We start from the raw sequence: 22,223 nt of genomic DNA on the forward strand, positions 1-22,223 counted from the left end.
GTCATCTTTGAGAAATATGTCATCAAGGGTCGGTGCAACATATGACAGGCTCAAAGGTCAGAGGTCGTCTCATGCTTCATCGTCTTACTTCAGGTTTATAAGATTTTTATTAATGACACAGTTACACTTTCAGAAAAGACGTTTAAAGTAGATTAGTTTTGATAAACTGGTGAGCAGGTGTTTGTAGGTTCATGTGACCTCTGACCTCAGCACTGATGCAGGAAGTGACACACTTTTTCAGAGCGTGGGAAAATCGTTACCTGCAGTTTGGTGATAATCCACTGAGCCAAACTTCACCTGATAAAGTAAAACGAGATGTCAGACTCACCTGTGCACCAGGTAAGGTCACATGCTGATATTTTGTTCTACTAGACTCATCCTGGAGCGTGCTTGGATGGATCCGACTCTCAGTCGAAGGCATGCGATATCGCTGCTAGTGTCACTCTAAAACAGGGTTTTTCCAAGCCAAGGATCCTAAACTTTTTTTCCATTTATTTTTGTTTTCTTAATCCTGATTCTGATTTCTGGTTTGGTGTTCTTATTCCAATTCCCTTAATTAGTCATTTTGTGTTCTGTATTCCTCTACAGAGGCTGAGCCTGTCGGTGGTTTCTTCCTCTTAAAAAGACGTTTTTTTTGCATGATCAGTATTAATGTAGGGTCTTACAGTATAAAGGACTTTGAGGTGACTGCTGTTGTGATTTGATGATGTATAAATTAAACTGAGCTGAATTTAAAGGGTCCACTATAAAACCTGTGTATATTATTGAGATTTTTCCTAGACTCTACATTAAGTCTCCCCCAGGGATCAATAAAGTATTCTGAAGTCCTCAAACTAAGAAGGCTGCTTTTGGGGACGCCATTGTCATGTGTCCCAGTTGAATGAATTGTTTTCAAATGTGAGGCGCAGACGACATTAGCAAGCAGCATATTCTGCTAATACTAATTAGAAGACCACGTACGCCTGACATGTGACTGGGAGCTGAGCCCCTCGAGTCGCCCACGAAACACGTCATCCTCCGGCCTGCAGGGGGCGCGCTTACTGTGGCCGTTACTGCTGTCACGCAAGCTGTGACGTGGAACCCGGGTTGAAACAGACCCGCGAAAACTGAACAGTCCGGACGGACACCGGAAGAACGGGACCGTGGGGCCATGGGTCAGGAGTTTCACATCGTCAGGTGTTTCCGCTGTCAGAGCTTCCAGGTGCAACAGGTGAGAGCGGACAGCGTGAGGCTAACAGGGTTAGCATGCAGGTGCTTTTCTCAGGCTGGAGAACTGGGTAATCAGCGTATTTATTAGTAATGGAGCCGTTCTCAGACGGCTCACACTGACGTCACAGTGAACGCGCGCTGTTTATAACATGAAGTCATCGTCAGTGATGGTGGACAAAACATTAGGCACCCGTATCCACGCTCACCTGTGTGACGCCAGAAAATCAAAGTCACCTGAGGTGCTCCTGTGGCGCTGACACGTGACGATATCCCAGGAGTTTTTCAATTTATTTTTTTATTGTCAAACAAAATATTAAAGCTCTTCATTTACATGTCAACAAAAAGTTACATACAGGTATAAGTGGTTAAGGACAAAGCAGTCGTCGAACAAAGAACATTTAAAACACCAGAAACACCATAAAGCAGCCTTTATAAAAAAAAAAAAAAAAAAAGGATCTGTAACTCGAAATTTCGAAGTCAAAATTTCAAGAAAATAAGTCGAAATTTCGAGTTAATATCCTTTTTTTTTTTTTTTTTCTTTTAGTGGTGGAAACGGGCTTCCATAGGTAAGGTGACCTGTCATATAAAAGTAAAAAACAAAAGTAGGCACATACAATCTAGCTACATCAATTAAAAAGCTGAATCAAAAATTCAAGTAAGGTGTGAGCTTTATTTAGGTTACACTTGTCTAATGAAGCCTTCCACAGCAGGATTTCATATTTAAAGCCAGCAAAAATCGGAGTAATTTCATTTGTGAATGAAAAAATTTGCGACTGTAAATAAGTTGTTAATCCCAAATTCTATTTTTTTTCATTTTTTGTTTGTAGGTCAAATAATAATAATTACTTGAAAGGTTAGAGAAGTGCAGTCAATATTTTTAGAGGTTAACCAGTACTGAAAACTTTCACATGAATAAAAAAGATGCTCTGTAGTCTCAATGTCAGTATTGCAGAAAGTGCGTGTTTGTATCTATATTGAATTTCTTCTGAAGATAGTCGTTGGACGGATATATGGAATTTAAAATTTTAAAATGATTTTCTTTTGCTTTAGGTGGAATTGGAAAGATAGTCAAAAACTTTGAATTATAATCTCTAAATATTTTTTTTAGTTGAGAAGGGAAAAGTTGTTTGGTGAGAATTGTCCTTAAAAAATTGTTATTGCGTGCCTTTCCTTTAAATTGGCGATCATTGATTATTAAGGACACAAATTATAGAGGAAGAATAGGTTAAACTGGCCAGCCATCTAAATCATTGCAGGGGGAATGGCTTTCACAACTTTAATGAATTTACTTTGAGTACATGATATGGCACATTTATCTATGAATTTGTTATATGTTAACATCCATTGAACCATCAATTGCTTCAAAATCAATCGCATTCAAACCTCCTTCTTCAAATGACTTCACTATATCATTCTTCCTAATATAATGTTGCTTGTTTCTCCAAATGTAATTGAAATTAATTTGATTTATATTATTGATTAGGACCCGGCCCAAGTAGACCGCGAAGGCCGGGTCCTCCGAAGGATGCAGTCTACGTTTTGGGACACAGCTAGTGAGTGAATACTGTGAAAACCATTAGCGGGTGAATCAACACAGAGTGTTGTCACTTGCACAAAGCACGCGAAGATTACACTATGAAATAAGTTATCTAGAAGTTTGAATTAAATTGGGGACGCAGATAAGCTACACAAAAACACCACTGTGTACTGGAACAGGAACAGGAAGTGATACTCTACCGCAGACAGAGCGAACACCAAGTTACAGCGCCACCCTTACAGTGTAAACACTCCAACACTTTACATAGGCACTGATATTAACAGCTGATCGTTTATCAATAATGCTACGGATCACAATAACAATCACGGATAACAATCAGAAGATCAATATGAGTTCCATATATTTCTTTGCCCTATGTTTTGTCTGACAGGTGAAGAAGGCGAGAAAGTGGAGCTGTAAACTGTGTGGAGAGAAACAGTCATTGCTGAAGGTCAGAATCTATCAGTCGCTTTATCAATAACAATATCATCGATTCATGCTTTTATTTTTTAGTTCTAAACCTTATATTGATCATTAACAAACAGAAAGAAAACACCTGTTGACTCTGTTCACTCGTACCCTACTGCTTTGAATAACCTTTATTGCTGTACTTTCTGTTCTCTGGCTAGTCTTCGTGGGTGTCACGCAGGATGGTTCATGGGTATCATTAATGTATAAACTGTGTTTCTTATCAATCAGAGGTCACATAAACAGCTCAGTGTGAGGACGTCATTGCATTTACCAGCCTGCTCTTAGTTTATCCTCTGACTGATCGATCTCATCTGATTGATCGGTAGGAGTTTGGGCGGGGCAATGCGGCAGACTGCAGACGTCACGTTCAGAAACTAAACGCCATGAGAGGAGCCATGATGGAGGAGCAAGAGCGCCGTTCTTGGTCACTATGGTAACCAGGTTTCAGTTCCACTGTGTGTTGTAGCCCCGCCCTCTTTTAACACCACCAGGTGTTCACAGGTCTTTCCCGTTTACAGGGAGCAGGAGCAGCAGGAGGAGCAGCAGGAGGACGAGGAGCAGACAGACGAACCAGTGAGCCGCTGGAGCAAATACTTGGACACACCTGAGGAGGTGGAGCAAGACGATGAGGCAGAGCCTGAGGAGAAGGATTTAGGAAATCGAAGGCAGCTCCATGGCATCAAGATGACTGACAGGTGAATGTTGACAGGTGTTGTTGGAGGCATCATCATCACAGGCATGAATGTTAGGGTAAGGAACTGTTGAATTAATTTAGGATCGTCTCTGATCCTCCGGCTCAACTTAGTTACTGAAAGATTTAAGTCAAGTCAGCTTTATTTGTACAGCATTTTTAAAAGTTTTGGCCAGAACAGAGTGACGATAAAAGAAGAACTACAGGAACACCTGTACAAGCATCAGCTGGATAGTCATCTGGTAGATCTTCGGAGGATCCAGGTTTCAAGCCTCGCCATGATCCTGTCATTCAGGTCCTCTCACAGCTATCCTTCTTCCATCCCACTTGGGGCTTGGTACCCAATCTCAGCCTGTTGTCCTGGCTCAACCTTACCGTAGCATGTGTGTTGTACCCTAACATGTGAATGTTGGAACACTGAGCTTCTAGTTGTTTCAATTCAATAAGATTCAAGGAAACCGTCTCCGCTGGGGTTACTGCCTTCATCTTTATCTGTGGGGTGGCTGTAGCTCAGGAGGTAGAGCAGGTCGCCTACTGATCGGAAGGTTGGTGGTTTGATCCCTGGCTCCTCCAGTCTGCATGCCAAGTATCCTTGGGCAAGATACTAACCCCAAGTTGCTCTCCGATGCATCCATCGGAGCGTGAATGTGTGAATGTTGTTAGAAAAGAGGCTTGTTGAAGCATGGGGTCGATGTGGAACTTGCTAAGGAGCATTAAACCAAATATCAGTGGAGGTTTGCATACATATTTGAGCCTGTGTGGATCAGAGAAAATCCCACATAATTTTAGACTTGTTTTTAAAGACATTTGGAGGAATAGCAGTTAGCTACTGTGAGCCACTCATTCATGATGAGTGGCTCACAAAGAGTTCTTAAGAGTTCAGCATCACTAATCACACTGAAATCATCGCTTTGACCTGTGACAGGAAGAGGAAGCGAGCCGAGGAAGCAGGACCAGAGGATGTCCACACATCTGAACAGGTAAACAGAGCTGCTCACCTTCAGCGCTCAGACCCATGACCTTCAGACTGTGAGAAGAGCAGAATGCCTCCTCGTCATGTACTTGACCTTTAACCTTTGCTCTTCTCTGCAGCTAAACTGTATGAAACTCCAAACACCTTCAACCATAAACACCTGTAGCCCCACCCTCTTCACCACCAGGTGGGCTAATTTCCTCAGCCCTGACTCAAAGGTGCAGGAGGGGGAGAAGCCTGCAGTTGGTGAGTGGAGTCAGTCTTTAAGTGGTGTCGCTGCTCCCTCCTGTTCTGGAATAATCAGCAGGCCCCACCCTCTTCTTCCTGTTACCTCCATGTTCGACAGCGGCGAGGACTTTAACTTTGACGACGACTTCCTTGTTAAACGTCTCCCGGAGTGATTGTGCATTTGTTTGTTTCTAAAGAGGAGACTCTGACAGACTGTGCTTTTCTTCATGCTTTTATTGCTCACACAGAAACGTTTATATGATGATCAATAAAGAGAACAGAAACATTGATTAATGGACAGTATTGATTATCATTCAGACAACAGAGCAGAAATAATCAGATGCATGTTGTGACATCGTGATGATATCATCAGTGCTAGTGTGGGCGGGGCTGCTTGGCATACTGGATGGCGTCCAGCGCAGCGCCGATGTCAAAGTTCTTGGCCTGAAGGAGGCGGGTGAGCCAGCCGCCTTCGTCAGTGAAGCCCATCGAGAGCATCGAGGCGAGCGACTCAACCAGGCGGGGGTCAGCCTCTGAGGGCAAGAGGTCAGCAGGGTTTAGAGGTCAGTACTAACAGAACTAAAGTCACAGAGTGTGGATGCCAGCTTACCTTGAGGCAGGTGTGGGTACAGTGCCGCCTCCCTCAGCCCGCTGGGGCCCGCCTGCCCCTCAGACAGGGGCCCCTGCTCCTGGTTGTCGGGCTGCAGGGACTGCAGTTCACCTGTGGAGGGGTCGACCTCTTTGGAGCTCAGGTGGGTCCACTCCTCATCAGAGTCCTTGCTCACCTGAGGGTCACCACGCTAAAAGGTCACAGGAGATGTTAAAAGGGAGTTCTTCCTCCCTGCTGTCCCGTCAGGATCAGCTGATTGGTCTTTCTTCTGATATTTACATCATGAAGCACTTTGAGGTTTTATAAAATTAAAAGTTACCTTTGCTCCTAGACTGGCCCCGCCCTCACTGCTCGTATGCTCCATCTCCTCATCGCCCTCACCCCCCCCACTCTGAGTAGGTGGGGTCACCTTGGTCCGTTGGCCCTCGTGCTCCACGTCGATGTCCACATCGATACCTGTGTAAAACACACACACCATTTCCTGTTTTAGAGCCAGCTAGAGATGTTCACTCATCTCACATGCACAAACTCAGTGACATCATAGTCTTTACCTTACAGCATCAAACAACTGTTTAAATAAGACTGACACTCACCTAGTGGGCTCAACATGGCTGCCACGCCCTCGCCAATGTTCTTCAGGAAGTCCACGTTGGTCTGAGAGCCTGCAGGGAGAAATGAAAGATGTTTTAAAATCACACAGATGTCACACATAACATTATTTTAGTGCTGTGACAGGATGTTTAAAGGGCCACACAAACGCGGCTCTGATGTCATGACCATTCAGTCCGCACGCGGTCTTTTTATTTTGAAATGTTGCTGCATTTTCCCTCTTGTACATCGTTTCTTGACCTTATCTGCTCTGATCTGACTTATTGATCAAGTATCACTTTAACCAAGATGGCAGAACTCACCAGAGGGGGTGTTTGCATCAGCAGCAGGTTTGGAAGAGCTAGACTCGTTCTGGTCTGGGTCGTTGTCCTGGTTCTGAGCCTGGTTCTGGTTCAGGTTCCACATGCAGTGTCTCATCCTTTTCATCCACTTCCCCCGAGGAAACCACTGTAAAACACAGCCTCACAGTCATGTTTTGAAGGGCCTGAACAGGACACCTGCAGACCTGCACAGGTAGACTCACCTGCAGTGGGTGCCAAATGGGCAGTAGAGCGTGCTCAGTGTGCTTCCCCTTAGCCTGGCAGGAGGAGCAGAGGTCGTAGTTCGGACACACTGAACACTTGAAGCGGGTCCCGATCACAGGGCCATCGCAGCCATCACAGGTAACGTTGGGGTGCATGGTGTAGGGTGGGGCCACATGAGGAGGAGGCGGACCCATGTGTGGTCCATGGGGCGGGGCATGAGGACCTCCAGCATGGGGAGGTGGAGGACCTCCAGGAGGGGGAGGCCCAAAGGCAAAGGGAGGGAAGGCATGGAGAGGGAAGTCCCGTCTGTGCTCCTTCTTCTCTGTAAGAATGAAGCTTTATTAGCACAGCTGGAGGACGGATACAGCGAGCAATAACATTTATACAAACCGCAAACATACCTCGGATGAAGAGGCGGAAGGTGGAGTCCTTCATGCACCCCAGACCCATCATGAGCTCATCATCAGAGGAGAAGGCCACCAGGTCCCCATCTTCATCTGCAACACCATCATCATCATTAGTCACACACTAGTGAACTACAAAGGCTGCAGGTGACTTTCTAATTCCAGACTAACTTTGAGGGTGTTTGTCCGTTTACATGACTATAAATAAAGATTAATTCGACAACTGATTACGGTTTCATGTGTTTACAGGGAAACGGGTGAGTCTGGTCAGGTGAGTGTGCGCCTGCGCACTAACTCAGTTACGTCCCCACTCTCACAGTCACAACTTAAAACAATCAATAAGAATCCAGGAAGCGGTCAGAGTGTAAATCCCTCATCTGAACCCCCGCGCGCTCACCTCGGTAAAACAGGTTGAAGTTATTCAGGTTTCCAAACACGTCCGCAGTTTTCCTGCTCAGGTACTCGAAGCTGCAGGACACGTCCTGATCCACCGCGAACCTGCGGATCTCCTTCACCGCCTCGTCCTTCCCCAGCAGGTAGGCCTTAACAGTCACCGACATCCTGCCGCTGACACCGGGTACACCTGTGTCTCTGTACGCTGATCGTCAACCGGAGGCTGGGTGTATGTCTGCGTGTTGTTCGCTGATAGTCAACCAGAGGCCGGGTTTATGTCTATGTCCGCTGAGAGGTGTCCAGGTCCGGGAGTTGGTGAGTTTGTGACGCACTTTGAAATCTCTCGCTCTGCTTTATGTTTACTTCCGCGACAAACGTGGGAAACGACGTCTGTGACGTCAGGGAAGTAAACACAGATTCGGCCTTCTATTGGCTTTTTCTCAGAGTCCCGCCCACAGGACCAATGGCAACCGAGGAATGACTCAGCGGCTTTCCAATGAGGTACTTTCCCTGAGTCATGTGACCTGTTTAAAGTTCATAATAAAATATCGCAAAGTCATCCTTACAAGACGGTTTCAACACCTGATCACAGAGCAGGCTTTCGATATGAAACTAATCATCAATAATTAGGCGGACTGATCAGAGCTCACAGCTGACGGGGTTTGGATTAATAAATCAATCATTCGGGCTCTGCTGCTTACTCTCCAATCAAAACCAAAGATATGCTCATGGTCACGTGACTGAAGCGTTTTAAACCTGATCCTGAAATCTGGACAATAAAACCTTTCAACTGATAACTCAACCTTTATCTCTAAAAAACACCAAGTAAACACTCAGGGACATTTTAAATAAAGTTTAAAACTTCAGAACGAGTGTCCAAGTTCTCAGGTCTGACTGATTTATTGATCTTTGACGCGTTTCATGTTTATTAAACTTAACTGTTTTTCTGTCAGCGTAGGCCAATCAGCAGCAACTCTTCAGTCAGCTGACTCTGAGTCACTGCAGACAGGAGACGGTGACGCAGAGTCACAAGACTAAGATCCACTACCCACAAGGGTGTAGATTTGGTTTTGGAATTGGTGGGGACGGATGATTCAACCACTGAACCCTGCCCTGTTTCTTTTTTTTTTCCTTTTTGTTTTTGCTTCTTAATAAAAGGAGGAGAAATATACTTGCCTACATATGCTATTCTACATGCTTTTAAACCATTTAAAATCACAATTTATAGTTTTATATGTGAATTATATAATGTTAAATTACTATTAAACAAATGACTGACTAAGTATTTTAGGCTTTAGTTTACTTCAGCCATAATCCATATAAATCAGGTATCATACAAAAATAAAAATTGCTTCATGAATATGACTTTAAGGACTTAACATCATTACTTCAGTTATAATACACCAACATCTGTTATATTTTGGCACTAAGGGAACACTGAATGACCTGGTGGTTTTTGTCCATAAAACTACTCATCTAAGATTACCACAAAGTAAAAGATCGCTCAGCAAAATTATGCAACAGTTTAGGCACACAATTGCCCCTATCAAATCAGTGAGCTGAGATTTTCTATTCTAAACATGAACTACTGTTACAGCAACAGACATGGACTACTGGTGTCCCACACAACAACTCAATGTCCTCTATGTGAAGGAGCCAAACACATGCCTGCTCCTCTCGTTAACTGAGATAAACTGCTGGCATATTTGTTTTACATCTATACTGTCCAGTCTCTCCTGGTGGACCTTAGCTATCTTTTTAGTCTTCTGAGAGCACTGAAGCTTCTTTCAGCCTCAGTACATGCGTTTTATCCTCAGATTACAATTATTATTCTGTGCTTGATGTGCCTCACCTTTGGCCCTGGCTCTTCCCCTCTGACTGCACTAGGACATATTGCCACCTGATAAAATAACACATTGATTCGTGCCATATAAAAAGTGAGACATGTCAATTCAGATTCTTTGTCAAATAAACACTAATGAATCAATTTACACCAGCAGCCTAACAATTGTTAATAATTATTTAATATTAACTAGTATTTATTAAATACTAGTTAATCTATAGCACCAAATCATCAGTCAGTCACCCGTGACCTCGCCTCTTCACCTCTGTGCTACAACATGGCAGAGCTGCCTCTGTCACCTGATGAATAACAATGGCTGTGTCCCAATTAAGAGACTGCACGCTTGAAGTACGCGCACTACGCGTACTACGTACGGTGCGTACTATAAGTACGAGAAGTGCGGAAGTGAGAGGCTTGTGAAATGGGACGGTATACGCTTTGTCGCGCTGTTCAGGTTGCCTAGCAACCATGATACTAACCGCGAGACACGTTACATACAGCTTTGTTTGACAGAAATGAAGGAGAAAAATGTTTTGTTGGTCATTCATTTTTGTTATGACATCACTTTGATTAGTTGAGTATCTGAGGCTGAGACCACGGGACTGTAAAACATGATTGTTGGGCTTCAGTTATGTGCTGAACAGTCATTTAAGATTAGTTAGTAAATAACAATTAGTTAATGTTGTTCATGAGACTAAAGTCAACTCACTGTGGCAATGTAAATATAATATGGCCAATATTATAGTATTGCCAGATTATTATGATTATATATATATATATATATATATATATATATATATATATATATATATACACACACACACACATATACATATATCACTGACTTTCAGCTTGTTGTGTTTGTGGATATATGACTGACTTTAATTATTACACAGTCGCACATAAATAAGTGACGTCATATTCAGTACTTTTGACAGTTCACTCTTCGGCCGCTCCATCTTATTAGGGAAATTCCACATACATAAATGTAAATTTCAAAACTCAACCCCATCATTTAATTTGTTTTTGATTGAAATTGAATATTACTTAAACTCTCTTAAATTAACTTCCAATAAAAAAGGTTTATCATTGATTGAAATTCATTCAGAAATGTTTAACGAATGAGCTGTCACAACTTTCAAATACAAAGTTGTTATGGAGTCTGTCACATTCCCCCCCCTTTTTTCTTTTTTTTCCTTTATTTATTTATCCTTCTTATTTCATTGTACTGTATATTGTTACTCTTATTTGCCTTGTATGTCTACTGTACAAACTGAACTGGAATGACTGACTGTTCGCTTTATGGTTTCAATAAAGTTTTGAAAAAAAACAAACAACCTCTTCAGCCGCTCCCGTCTGCCGTATTTTGCGGCAAAATTCTCCACACCCACCGCCGCGCTATGAATTGTGGGATATATGGGACCACGAAGCATGCACCGGACCACGCATGATATTTGGGGAAATCGACGGCGCATTTGGAGTATGCATTTGAAGCACACTTCGAATTGGGACAGCCGTCGTCGCGTGGCGGTGACGTAACCGCACTTAAAATGCGTACTTCAAGCGTGCAGTCTCTTAATTGGGACACAGCCAATGAGACATTCCAAATACATGCAGTCACACCTGTGCTTCAAATACAGCAATGAACCAACAAGTCATCATCCAATTTCACCTGTGATCTTGTGTCACCATTACTCTCTGAGCTTTGTGTTGGTTCTTCTGTCACCTGACAAATAGGACATACATGACAATAAGAATACAATGTGTAGCTGCTTCAGTGTTTCTGTCAATTTGTGCAGATCTTGACTCATCAGTAATGTTTGTAGGGTGAGTGCATTTTTAAAACAATTTGTAGCAAACTGCACTAAAGAACAAGGTTGGATATTTGCAAAATCAGTAAGACTACCACGGCATGACAGGTGTCCAAAATTAATCTTATGAAGATGATCAATAACCATTAAGGAGATGAAACTAGAACATGGTCTCACCAGCAGGTTAAATGTTAGAAAATATAATTTTTTAACAGCCTCTGTACACCCCCTAAAGATCCTGGCTTGCTCGAGGCTAGCCGTTTGCTTGGACAGTTTCAAATCAAATTAGAATGCTGCGCTGGGAGACTGAGAAAACTAATAATTGGCTTGCCTGTTGTGCATAGTTTTCGCAACAACACGTATTTCAGGTTACCTACAGTTTTTAGACTGATGGTGGGGCCAAAGCCGAGCATTGCCTGTTTAACGTAGTATGAGTGATGTGACGTGTATGGGTATCGAAAAGACTTCGAAGCTTGTGTCGAGTAATGGAGGGGCGTTTCCGCGATACGCGTATCGAGGCTTGCTTCATTTATGGGAGGAGCTGAAAATGATGACGCTGCCCGGCTGTACCACGTGACTGGTTCATGAAGTGGTTCGAACTTTGCCGCGAGCTATGACAGTGATATAAACCCCTCAGACTTCATTCAAAATGTGGGTGTTTGATGGAGAGTTGCGGTTAGTGAGAGTTTGGAGACAGTTTGGAGACAGTTTGGAGGTTTATGAGAGTGAGGAGAGAAAGTCAGGAGAGAATGGAGCCAGCTAAGAAGAGGAGGATGTCCTCCCCTGTGTGGGAACATTTTGATTTTATTCCTCCCAACAAGGTATGTAAATTTCTACAGAAGATGTATTTTCATAATACTAATGGTGCAATACAATTTATGTTAAGCGGCTTTACTTTTGTACAAGGTGAAGTGTTTGCTATGTGCCAGGGAGCTGGGATATAACATCCATGCTTAGGCACTACAGAGCTTTGCATGAGAATAAGGGGAACACCGATTGTGGAGCAAGACCAGGTGAGCCATCAAATGCCATGATAATATAGCATGCAGTAATGTTACTAAATGATATAACAATATTATACAACTGTTATAAGTTACGTGTGTGATATTTATATTTGTGCTTTGTCTTTATTGTCTTTGCTCAGGAGAAGAATCTCAAATAGATGAAGACCTGGTTAGCATGGTGATTGAGGACTCCCAGCCATTTAGCATTGTGGAGGACAAACGATTTAAAAGACTTGTTAAATCGTTAAATCCTAGCTATGTTCTCCCCACTAAAAGGCCATAAAAGCAGTGAAAATTTAGTTTTTACAGAATAAAATGTGAACAGGCAGGACTGAGGCCTCAGTGTGTAGCTGTCCATACCTCAACGTTACAAAAGCACAACTACTGTCCACACCCCAACCACACCTCACCTCACAGTAAATGATCATTTTCCATACTGCCAGTATAAATATACACAGTATACTGACATCACTACAATATACATGTTTTACACACTCCTTTTGTTGTTGGCATTTACAGGCTGTGTGCAAAATGCCACACTCTTCAAATTCATGCCAACTAATATTTTTACGTCCAGTAGATGTCCTACTAGAGCAAATGAAGCTTCAAGAAGCTTTGCGCTGGGGTGAACCAATTGGATGAAAAGCTTCAGTGCTTCATGAAGCTTCATCTGCCCATCACTAGTTATTATGACGGACACATTTTATGAGTGAATTTGGCTTTAAGTGACTTACAGGTTTCTTTGAAAAATACTTATATCCAGGTTCTTCCTTTTTGCTGCCATCCTCCTCTCCTCCTCGCATAGCGCAGGCTTGCCGCAGCTAAAACTAAACAGAGCTCCCTGAAAGGCACAGCAATCACATTGGCCATATTTGTCACATGACGTAGGACTCCAGTAGAGGACGTAATTTAACTCTTTCTGCACCGCTGGGTGAATGAGACGTTGACGGATCGTTTTTTTTTTTTTCCACCCCCTTCTATCGGGTTTGATTTTCTTTACTCGAAGAGATCAAATTATTGGTGGGGACAATTCAATAATCGCTGGATATTGGTGGGGACATGTCCCTTCCGTCCATGCCAAATCTACGCCCTTGACTACCCATAATTCATCAGTGCAAGCACCCCCCCCCCCCCAAACACACAGTCAGACTAAAACAGTGCTCTGTGTGTGTGTGTGTACGAGTACTTCCTCTACTCTGTGCAGTATTATTCTCCACATTACTGCCATAACTTTGTAGATCCATCAGCTGATCAATGAGTGAAACAAATCAAAATTTATTTCAGCTTTAACAAACAAATCAACACACATGAATCATTAATCCATGTTTACCAGCTATGACTCAACACTTTAATGTCCAAACAGAGGCGCACACACACAAAAAAAACAAAAAAAACAAAAAAACACAATTCAGCAGCAAATAACATCAACATCATGGCCTGTGGTCCAATGGCAGCAGGACTCAGCTGTGGTCTCAGAGTGATGTCAGATGTACAGGGGGTGGTACTGGCGGTGAGTAAGTCTCTTCCTGCAGGTGGGACAGGTGTGTGATGATGTCAGAGAGTCTCTCAAACACTGACTGCAGAACACGTGACCACAACGGGTGGACACGACCAATCGGCCGCTCCCAACAATCTGCGAAAAAAAAAGCAAACAAAGAAATTAAACAACAACAACAACAACAACACACAACAACAACCAACACACCAACACAAAACAAAAACAGCCAATCAGAGCAATGCACTCAAACGTCACTGTAATACTTTCAAAGTAAAACACAAAACCAGACTGAAACTTTCAAAATAAGAGTCAGCATATGTATGTTTATTGATTAGGTTCATTGATCAGTGGCCACGTGAATGTAGTAAAGCCTGTATTTCATTACCCACAATGCCTCAGGAAGCACACATTTCATCAAGCATTGTGTTGGACTATTTTTAGGCACACTCGAGTCACCAACACCAATTTGTTCTGAGCACGCTCACACTGAAAGAAACGTCCCCTGCATTAAATCAGCAGCGAGCTGAGGGCTGTAAAGTCGATCTTGAAGGTTACTCAGAGCTCACACTAGCTGTGTCCCAATTCTCAGGCCGCATCCTTTGGAGGACCCGGGCTTCGTGGTCTACGTGAGCTGGGTCCTCCGAAGACAGAGAAGGCCAGAAGTGAGAGGCTGTGAAATGGGATGGTCTAGCCTTCAGATTTGTGTCACCAGCCATCTCGATGGGCATGAATAAACTCAGCCATCTGCTCCTTGCTATCTAAAATATAACAGGACACTGGAGTAAATTCTCGATCATCTCGACCATCTTCTGTATGGACAGCAAAGGAAGAATTTCATTGCACAGAGAAAAGCTATTTCTTCTGCACACATGACAATAAACACTTTGAATCTTGAATCTCGCACTTTAATCAGTTTTCTGTTTGACGTTTATTCAGCTGTGTGAAAACCCCCGAGGAACCCTCCCGATGGATTAATAAAGTTTTATTTTATCTAATAACTTTAATCTCAGCCAAACCGATTTACTCAGGAACAAATAAAACAGTGAAAAAAGCCAAACAATAACATTTAAGTCATGTGAGTGACACACACACACACACACACACACACACACACACACACACACACACACACACCATGTTTAACCTGAGTAGCCAAAGACGGTGGCAGGTCTGATAACGATGTGCCGGGTGTCCGCTGTTCTCTAGTGAGCTTCGACCTCCCAGCTAGCTATCAAGCTGGTGGGTAACAGACATCTCCACAAACGTCGCACTTTTGCAAATATGCGATATCTTGATAAAGCAGATATTTGAACTTTACACAGCTACTTTCTCGCCTGGAAATATGTTAAAAGTTATTTTGTGACCCAGAAAGATTAATAAGAGTAATATTAAAACTAAGTAGCGGCCGCCATTGTTGGCAACTGGAATTGACTGGGCCGCGCTATGAATTCTGGGATACGGTGGGCCACGAAGGACACACCCGACCCATCCTTCAAAATCTTGGAAAATGAAGGACGCATTTGGAGGAGCCTTCAATTTGGGACAGCCTACCTCACGTTGTTCAAGTGCTGCCTCAGGAGCATACGGCCTAGGTTTTGGGACACAGCTAGTGAATGCTGCTCTGTTTGCAGTCCTGAATATCACGGCACAAGCAGGATTCACTGCACTGTTAATGTTAGCTATGTTATATTGCTGCCTCTGTTCGGTGGTGTCGAGCCAAACGGACTTTAACGTGTGTTTGAACGAGCTGACGGTTCACTCGTTAAGGTGAAAGAAAGATGCTTTAATCACAGGAGTCACATGTGTCCACTGTACCATCTGGGAATTCTTCTTGTTTAGCACTCGTAATAACACAAACACTAAATCCTCCTTCTCTTGTGCTGTTGTGTAGCAGTGTATACACCTGAGACTTTCACCTGTCTGTCTGTCCTGCACTCTCTCTCTTTTTCTTTCTCTCTGATTGTGTAATATAAGTATGAACATGTATTTATAAGTTACACTTGTGTTTGAATCCTGCAGCTTATCACACATTTGATTTCCATGTGTGACAACTGCAAGTGTCCAGAGTGAGGACAGACTGAGGGACCCACTGCTGCACATCATCTGTGAGGCTTTGCACCCCTGATGATCCACCAGGACAAACTCAGCAGTGTGTGAGGAAGAGGAGGAGGAAGAGCCAGCAGCAGCTGACAGATGGAGAGAATAGACAGACTGTTCCCTTTTTGTGAAGGACTGCTAGAAAAGTTTAACATAACTAATTGTCTGTCCTGAATCAGTCTTATTAGGTAATGTTCAAATAATTTTATCATTCCAGTGTTTTCAGTGTGGGAGAAAGTACTCAGGACCTTCAAGTTACACACTATGAAAGGCAGCAACAAGTTTAATATTCAGAAACCTAAAGTATGTATCAGCAGCAGAATGGACCTAAAAATAAATGTTTGTTTCAGTTCTATGAAGCTTTGAGTATTTTGGATTAGTAGCACTGCTGTGTTTGTTGCATCATATTGCTGTAATTGTTTATATGCTTTATATATTCTGAGGTGAGTTGATCTATAGTGTTACATCATATTCTATAAGGATGTTATGTGTTTGTATACTTTCTGAGCACGCTCACCCTGAAGGAAGCGTCCTCGGAGCTCACACTGAGCATGTGCAGCAGGATAAAGAAAGAACCTCAGTGCTGGCACTCTGTTTCAATAAAGTTCATTTTTCTGCTTTATTCATGCTGAAAAGTCTGAACACACACACACACGCGCACACACACACACGCGCACACACACACACGCGCGCACACACACACACACACACACACACTGACCTCTGAGTATCCGTCCAGACACACAGGACAGCTGATTGTCCCTGGAGTTGACCTGAAACACAAAAACATTTGAGTGAGGTCACTGACAGGGTCAGTGTATCACCTGCAGAAGTTCAAGTTCAAGGTTCTTTATTTGTCACATGCCTAGTTATACAAGTATAACACACAGTGAAACGTAGCCTGACACGCTCCTCGACATGTGCAAAAATGGGGGGGGGGGGGGGGGGGGGGGGTGGTAGAGGAAGAACATTATAGAAGTGTGTAGGGGTTGGTGTATCACCTGGAGGTGTTTGTCGGTGGCAGGAGGGTGGCACTGAGGACGGGGGGTGTGTCTTCATCTTCATCGCTGCTAACAAGATAACTCTGTACAGGTGGTCTCCAGTTCTGAGGACCTGAGTGAAAACAGTCACACAGGCATTAGACCGCTTCCTTAGTGAGAGCTCAGGCCTCAATCTAGTCTTTGGAACACAAAGTCTGACTTACCCTCATCCACCAGCTGAAGTTTTGGATACAGCAGGAAAAACAAAAAAAACAAACACAGAAGAAGAATTAGACATTAGCACACTTTGTGTGTGTGTGTGTGTGTGTGTGTGTGTGTGTGTGTGTGTGTGTGTGTGTGTGTGTGTGTGTGTGTGAGTGTGTGAGAGTGTTACCAGCACAGAGTCATTGTTGGTAGTCAGGTCGACCACAGCAGCTTCTGCTCCACTCTCACAGGTGAGATCCACGACCACCTCCTCCTCACCTGAACACAGACAACCACAAACTCAGATTCGTGTACATGCTCTGCCCACACTTACACAGAGGGGAGGAGCCTGTGTTAGCCTGACATGCGGCACCGTCTCCATTCAGACCAACAGCGTGGCGATGAAATGGATTCACTGTACGCCTGCATCAGTCAGATAATTTATAAAAAAAAATTTAAAAAAAAGGAGGCGAGCAGTCCAAGCGAAGCAGATGAGAAATGAAACCGAGTGTCGAGATTCAACTATTCATCATTCTCGACGTTACCCGACATCAGTGACGTAACGTGGCTCCATCTTTACGATCAAAGTGTTTCATCTCCAAGTCTGGTGATTTTATCGATAACCAATAATCAGGTAAACAGATCGAGATAAACGGGCATGAACACTCACTGTCAAACATCTGGATTCTCACAGCTTGTGGTTCTTTATACCCAAAGTGGCTCCATTTGGCGGTACCCAGCACGAACGACTTTAAGGAGCAGAGAGGTCCCCCACAGAGCTGTGACTGTCCCGTTTTTGGTCACCTGTGTGTCAGACGTGTGGTCGCGAGTTTCAGGTGTTAAAGTCAAGTGTTAATCACACCTCTGATGAATTTCTAACTGTCAGGTGGATTTTGTTTCCTCTGGGCTGCAGGTGTGTCAGTGATCAGGAGACACCAGGAAACCCACTGACTGCATTTTCAGGTGTGGGAGGTCACCTTCAGCAGACAGCTCAGGTATGTTTATTTCTCTTAGCAGTGAGGACCTGCTACTTACATCACTTCCGGTGAGGTCTGAACATGTTTTTCTCTTCAGTTTTACTTCGAAAAGAAGCAGCTCTCTGATTGGCCGAGAGGTTGAGAGTGTGTCTAGATGAGTCAGGTCTGGTCTGAAAACACCTGTAGATGCAGGCCTATCAATGACTGTTCGATCAGTCGGAAACTGAGTGTACTGATCGGGACTGACCGTCCATCACATCAATGGTCTCTGTTGGGGGGGTGGGATCACTGTCGGCGTTCGCCGTCCTCCTGGTACTCGCAGCTCTCCTGCTCTTGGCGTTGTGTCTAGAAACCGGAGGACTTTGTGTGCTCCGCCTCTTCCTCTGAACCTGAAAACAGAACACCAGGAGGTGGAGCTTAACACACTTGACCAGGTAAACACCAGCTGACAGTGTGACAGCTGAACAGGTTAAACCACAGAAGAAGAAGAAGACTTACAGAGCTGCTCATCTCTGACTTAATGATTCACCTTCACGGCACAGGTGAGGATGGAGACCAGAGAAACAGCTCAGGTACCTGCACCTGTAACAGCTGGAGTGTTATCGATTGTCGGTTTTAGACATGAATCAGTCTGCTTTGATCCACCTGTGACGATACCCTCCAGCCAATCAGTAACAACCCTCGGTAATTCTTTTAATGAATCCATGCTGTGAGATTTAAAAAAAAAAAAAAAAAAAACTAAATAAACATGGAAGAACAGAGTCCCACAGGTTTCATACACACCTCAGCCAGGTGTGTATGAATCCATCTGATCCTTGTTCATAGGGGAACAGGTATCTTTCTTCCTTTAGCATAAGAGACACTGGAGCATCCTTTATGAAAGGGGAGGGGAAAAAAAAAAAACAAAACAAAACAAAAAACATCTGACCACGCATGACCAAAGTGGATCATGTAAATGTTCCTTCTGACTGCATTTTCCATTTCATCCATACACCGCTGATAGATTTATAGTTTTGAACAGCAGCGGTTAAACTCACAGCTGAGAATCACACTGCTGGAATAAAAACTACTTCCTGTTGAGGTACTGTTGCACAAAGAACGCTGTACCAGCTAAAATTATGATCTATATCAGGGGTAGGCAACTTCAGGCCTCGAGTGCCGGTGTCCTGCAGGTTTTAGATGTGTCCTTGATCAAACACAGCTGATTCAAATGGCTAAATTACCTCCTCAACATGTCTTGAAGTTCCCCAGGGGTCTGGTAATGAGCTAATCATTTGATTCAGGTGTGTTGACCCAGGGTGAGATCTAAAACCTGTAGGACACCAGCACTCGAGGCCTGGCGTTGCCTACCCCTGATCTATATGAACAAAGTGTGCTCAAGGTTCTAGGTTCTGTATGATCAGTGTTCATTAGTGAAGTCCTTTGTTGTGGTACTGCAGGGTTTGTGTTTACTTCAGGTCAGCTGGGATCAGTGGTGGAGGAAATTTAATGCAGTTGCAGAATTCCTCCTCAAAAGGTGCTGCGACAGCCGCATCTGGATATTATATGCAATGGGACAGATTTACTCTGAGGTAGCAGAAGCAGCTGAATTAGTGACTCCCAAGGAGGGAGCGTGAAGGCTGCTAACCAAAATAACCCAGCACAAACTCAGGTTTTACTCATTTTTTTTCTCTAAAAACAGCGATGGAATTTAGATAAGAGATCTGGATGAAAGAAAATCAATCTGTAGTTCATGTTCTGCAGTGTCACGCTGTTAAAAGAAACGTGTGAGGCCGTTCCTTTCCTCAGCGTACGTCTCCTACCCACCTTTCCTTTACCTCAATGATCCTTCCACCGTGGGCAAGTAAAAGAGGTTAGGAAAAGGAAACAGGAGGGACCTTTGAAACTCGCACCTTTTCTCCGTACCAGAAGCTGCTTCGTCTCTGTTCAGAAAGTCAAGAGTTCCTAATCTGAGCCTGATACATAAAACCAGGACCAGCTAAACTCGTGGAGCTGCAGGGGGATCACACTAAGGTCACCAGGAGCCGAAAGAAACGCTTCTGGTGACCCAGTGACCCTGCTGTCACTGATGATGATGATGATGATGGAGTTTTACCTTTACAAGAATTAGAAACACGGCCTTCAAGATTTAAACAGTAGATTCAGACACACAGATACTTTAAACGTGGCATGTGTGCAGTTGAGCTTAAACTTTACTTACTGTTAGCAATAAACTGTTAGCTTCCGCTGTCACCGTCACTGCTCCTCTTAGCAGTTTACTTTTAGCCGTTTGCACCTCTCTCTTCGTCACTGTGGTTCCTACCGTTAGCGTGAAGCTCGCGTGTGTGTCAGCGACAGATTTCCGGCCTCAAACATTTTAGTAGAGTATAAAAAAAAATAATTAAGTCGAATAAACGTACTGCAGAGGCTAACGTTAGCTACTGTCCGTCTCACAGCCGCTTCTTTTGTACCGGAAGTGTTCAAAAACACCGGCTCATTGGCGCCCCCTGCTGCCTCACCACGTGCATCGCAGCGTCCACTGATTGAAGGGAAGACCTTTTTTTATATATATATATATATATATATATCTTTATGGTTTTGTTTACAGTTTATTTTATGTACTCAGACTGAACTACCTGACATGTACTTCAAAGTACTGCAGTAAAAGTACAGTTACTGTGTGGTTACTGCAGGGAAAAAGGCTATAAAAACACAGGACATTCAAATGAAACTGTTTAAATAACTCAGTCAGTCGCTGAAATCAAACTATATTCACGTCAAACTTACATTGGATTGGATTAGTAACACCTGAAAGGAGAACCTGACCTGGGACATTGAACTTGTTTTATTTTAAACATGACTGTATTTATTTTGTTTGTAGTTACTGATGAAGATACTAAAACTCAGAGACACATGGAACCTTTCCACTGTGTCAAGCCCGACCCGCTCAGTCTACCTGAACCATTGAAACTCAGATGTAGGAAAATCCAGACCCTTCACAAAGAGCCTGGAGATGAACCTTCACATTTCAGATGATTCATGTCTCCAAACAGGAAGTGATGATCAGCTCACATCATCACCACATGCCCGCTCCACCTTTGTAGCCTCTTTGGATTCAGTGCAGAAATTGCCTCATTTCACCACTTTTAATGTCATCTGATAAAACAGGTGACAAAAAAAAGAGCATTTGTGGAGTTTGTTGCTCTGTGGACTCAGTAACACTGTGATGGAAACAGCGTCCATGAGACGAATCATAATCCCATCCACAAACTAAACTCACTTCACCTCACTGATGTCGGCATGTTCCAGCAGGTGAACAGGTGAAACTGTCCTCATTAGACATAAAAACTGTAAAATGAAAAAAACCCCAAATCATTCTGCTACGTTCCTGCTGCAGACACAATCTAGAGCAGGGGTGGGGAACTCCAGGCCTCAACGTCCTGCAGGTTTTAGACGTGTCCGCTGATTTAAATGACTAAATGACCTCCTCAACATGTCTTGAAGTTCTCCAGAGGCCTGTTAATGAACTAATCATTTGATTCGGGTGTACCAAGATCTAAAACCTGCAGCCCCTCGAGGTCTGGAGTTCCTACCCCCTCCCAGACTTTCTGTGACTGAAGTAAAAATGAAGCCATGTGAATCCTGCCTGATCACAGCAAGCCTCTGACGAGCTCCTGACAGGAATCAGTTGTGTCAGTCATACCTATCTATCACCTGAGTTTGTCAGCCATCTTCAAGGTTTCTTTTCCTGGGCTGTGTCCGAATTCAGGGTCTGCACGCTTGAAGTACGCGCACTACGCGTACTACGTACGGTGCGTACTATAAGTACGAGAAGTGCAGAAGTGAGAGGCTTGTGAAATAGGACGGTCTAGCCTTCGTCGCGCTGTTCAGGTTGCCTAGCAACCATGATACTAACCGCGAGTAACGTTACATACAGCTTTGTTTGACAGAAATGAAGGAGAAACAAATGTTTTGTTAGTCATGCATTTTCGTCATGACATCACTTTGAGTATCTGAGGCTGAGACCACAGGACTGTAAAACATGATTGTTGGGCTTCATTTCTGTACTCAGTCAGTCATTTCAAGATTAGTCAGTAAATAACAATTAGTTGTTCATGAGACTAAAATCATCCCACTGTGGTAATGTAAATATAATATGGCCAATATTATAGTATTGTCAG

The 22,223-nt window shown here is 43.5% G+C and overlaps 3 protein-coding genes across 3 annotated transcripts; 1 reads left to right on the forward strand and 2 right to left on the reverse strand.

Annotated features, from left to right (window-relative positions):
* Positions 1 to 1,029: 1,029 nt before the first annotated feature.
* On the forward strand, positions 1,030 to 5,438 carry LOC120715222 (MRN complex interacting protein). Its single transcript, XM_040002082.1, has 6 exons — positions 1,030 to 1,210; positions 3,138 to 3,197; positions 3,544 to 3,650; positions 3,736 to 3,912; positions 4,834 to 4,888; positions 5,001 to 5,438. Exons 1-6 carry the CDS (start codon positions 1,151 to 1,153, stop codon positions 5,280 to 5,282), a joined length of 741 nt encoding a protein of 246 aa, XP_039858016.1. The 5' UTR covers positions 1,030 to 1,150; the 3' UTR covers positions 5,283 to 5,438.
* sqstm1 (sequestosome 1) lies at positions 5,326 to 8,675 on the reverse strand. Its single transcript, XM_040002081.1, has 8 exons — positions 7,654 to 8,675; positions 7,254 to 7,349; positions 6,852 to 7,174; positions 6,631 to 6,775; positions 6,313 to 6,381; positions 6,039 to 6,175; positions 5,720 to 5,909; positions 5,326 to 5,642 (listed from the first exon to the last, which is right to left on the reverse strand). Exons 1-8 carry the CDS (start codon positions 7,814 to 7,816, stop codon positions 5,485 to 5,487), a joined length of 1,281 nt encoding a protein of 426 aa, XP_039858015.1. The 5' UTR covers positions 7,817 to 8,675; the 3' UTR covers positions 5,326 to 5,484.
* A 4,883-nt stretch (positions 8,676 to 13,558) lies between these two features.
* rnf4 (ring finger protein 4) lies at positions 13,559 to 20,526 on the reverse strand. The gene is made up of 8 exons (XM_040002088.1): positions 20,264 to 20,526; positions 18,562 to 18,645; positions 18,311 to 18,452; positions 17,277 to 17,365; positions 17,107 to 17,119; positions 16,904 to 17,015; positions 16,624 to 16,675; positions 13,559 to 13,940 (listed from the first exon to the last, which is right to left on the reverse strand). The coding sequence occupies exons 2-8, from the start codon at positions 18,571 to 18,573 to the stop codon at positions 13,791 to 13,793; spliced, it is 570 nt and encodes a 189-aa protein (XP_039858022.1). The 5' UTR covers positions 18,574 to 18,645; positions 20,264 to 20,526; the 3' UTR covers positions 13,559 to 13,790.
* Between the last annotated feature and the right edge of the window lie 1,697 nt (positions 20,527 to 22,223).

Source organism: Simochromis diagramma, unplaced genomic scaffold (genome assembly GCF_900408965.1).
Source record: "Simochromis diagramma unplaced genomic scaffold, fSimDia1.1 OVJJ01000738.1, whole genome shotgun sequence".
Taxonomy (NCBI): domain Eukaryota; kingdom Metazoa; phylum Chordata; class Actinopteri; order Cichliformes; family Cichlidae; genus Simochromis; species Simochromis diagramma.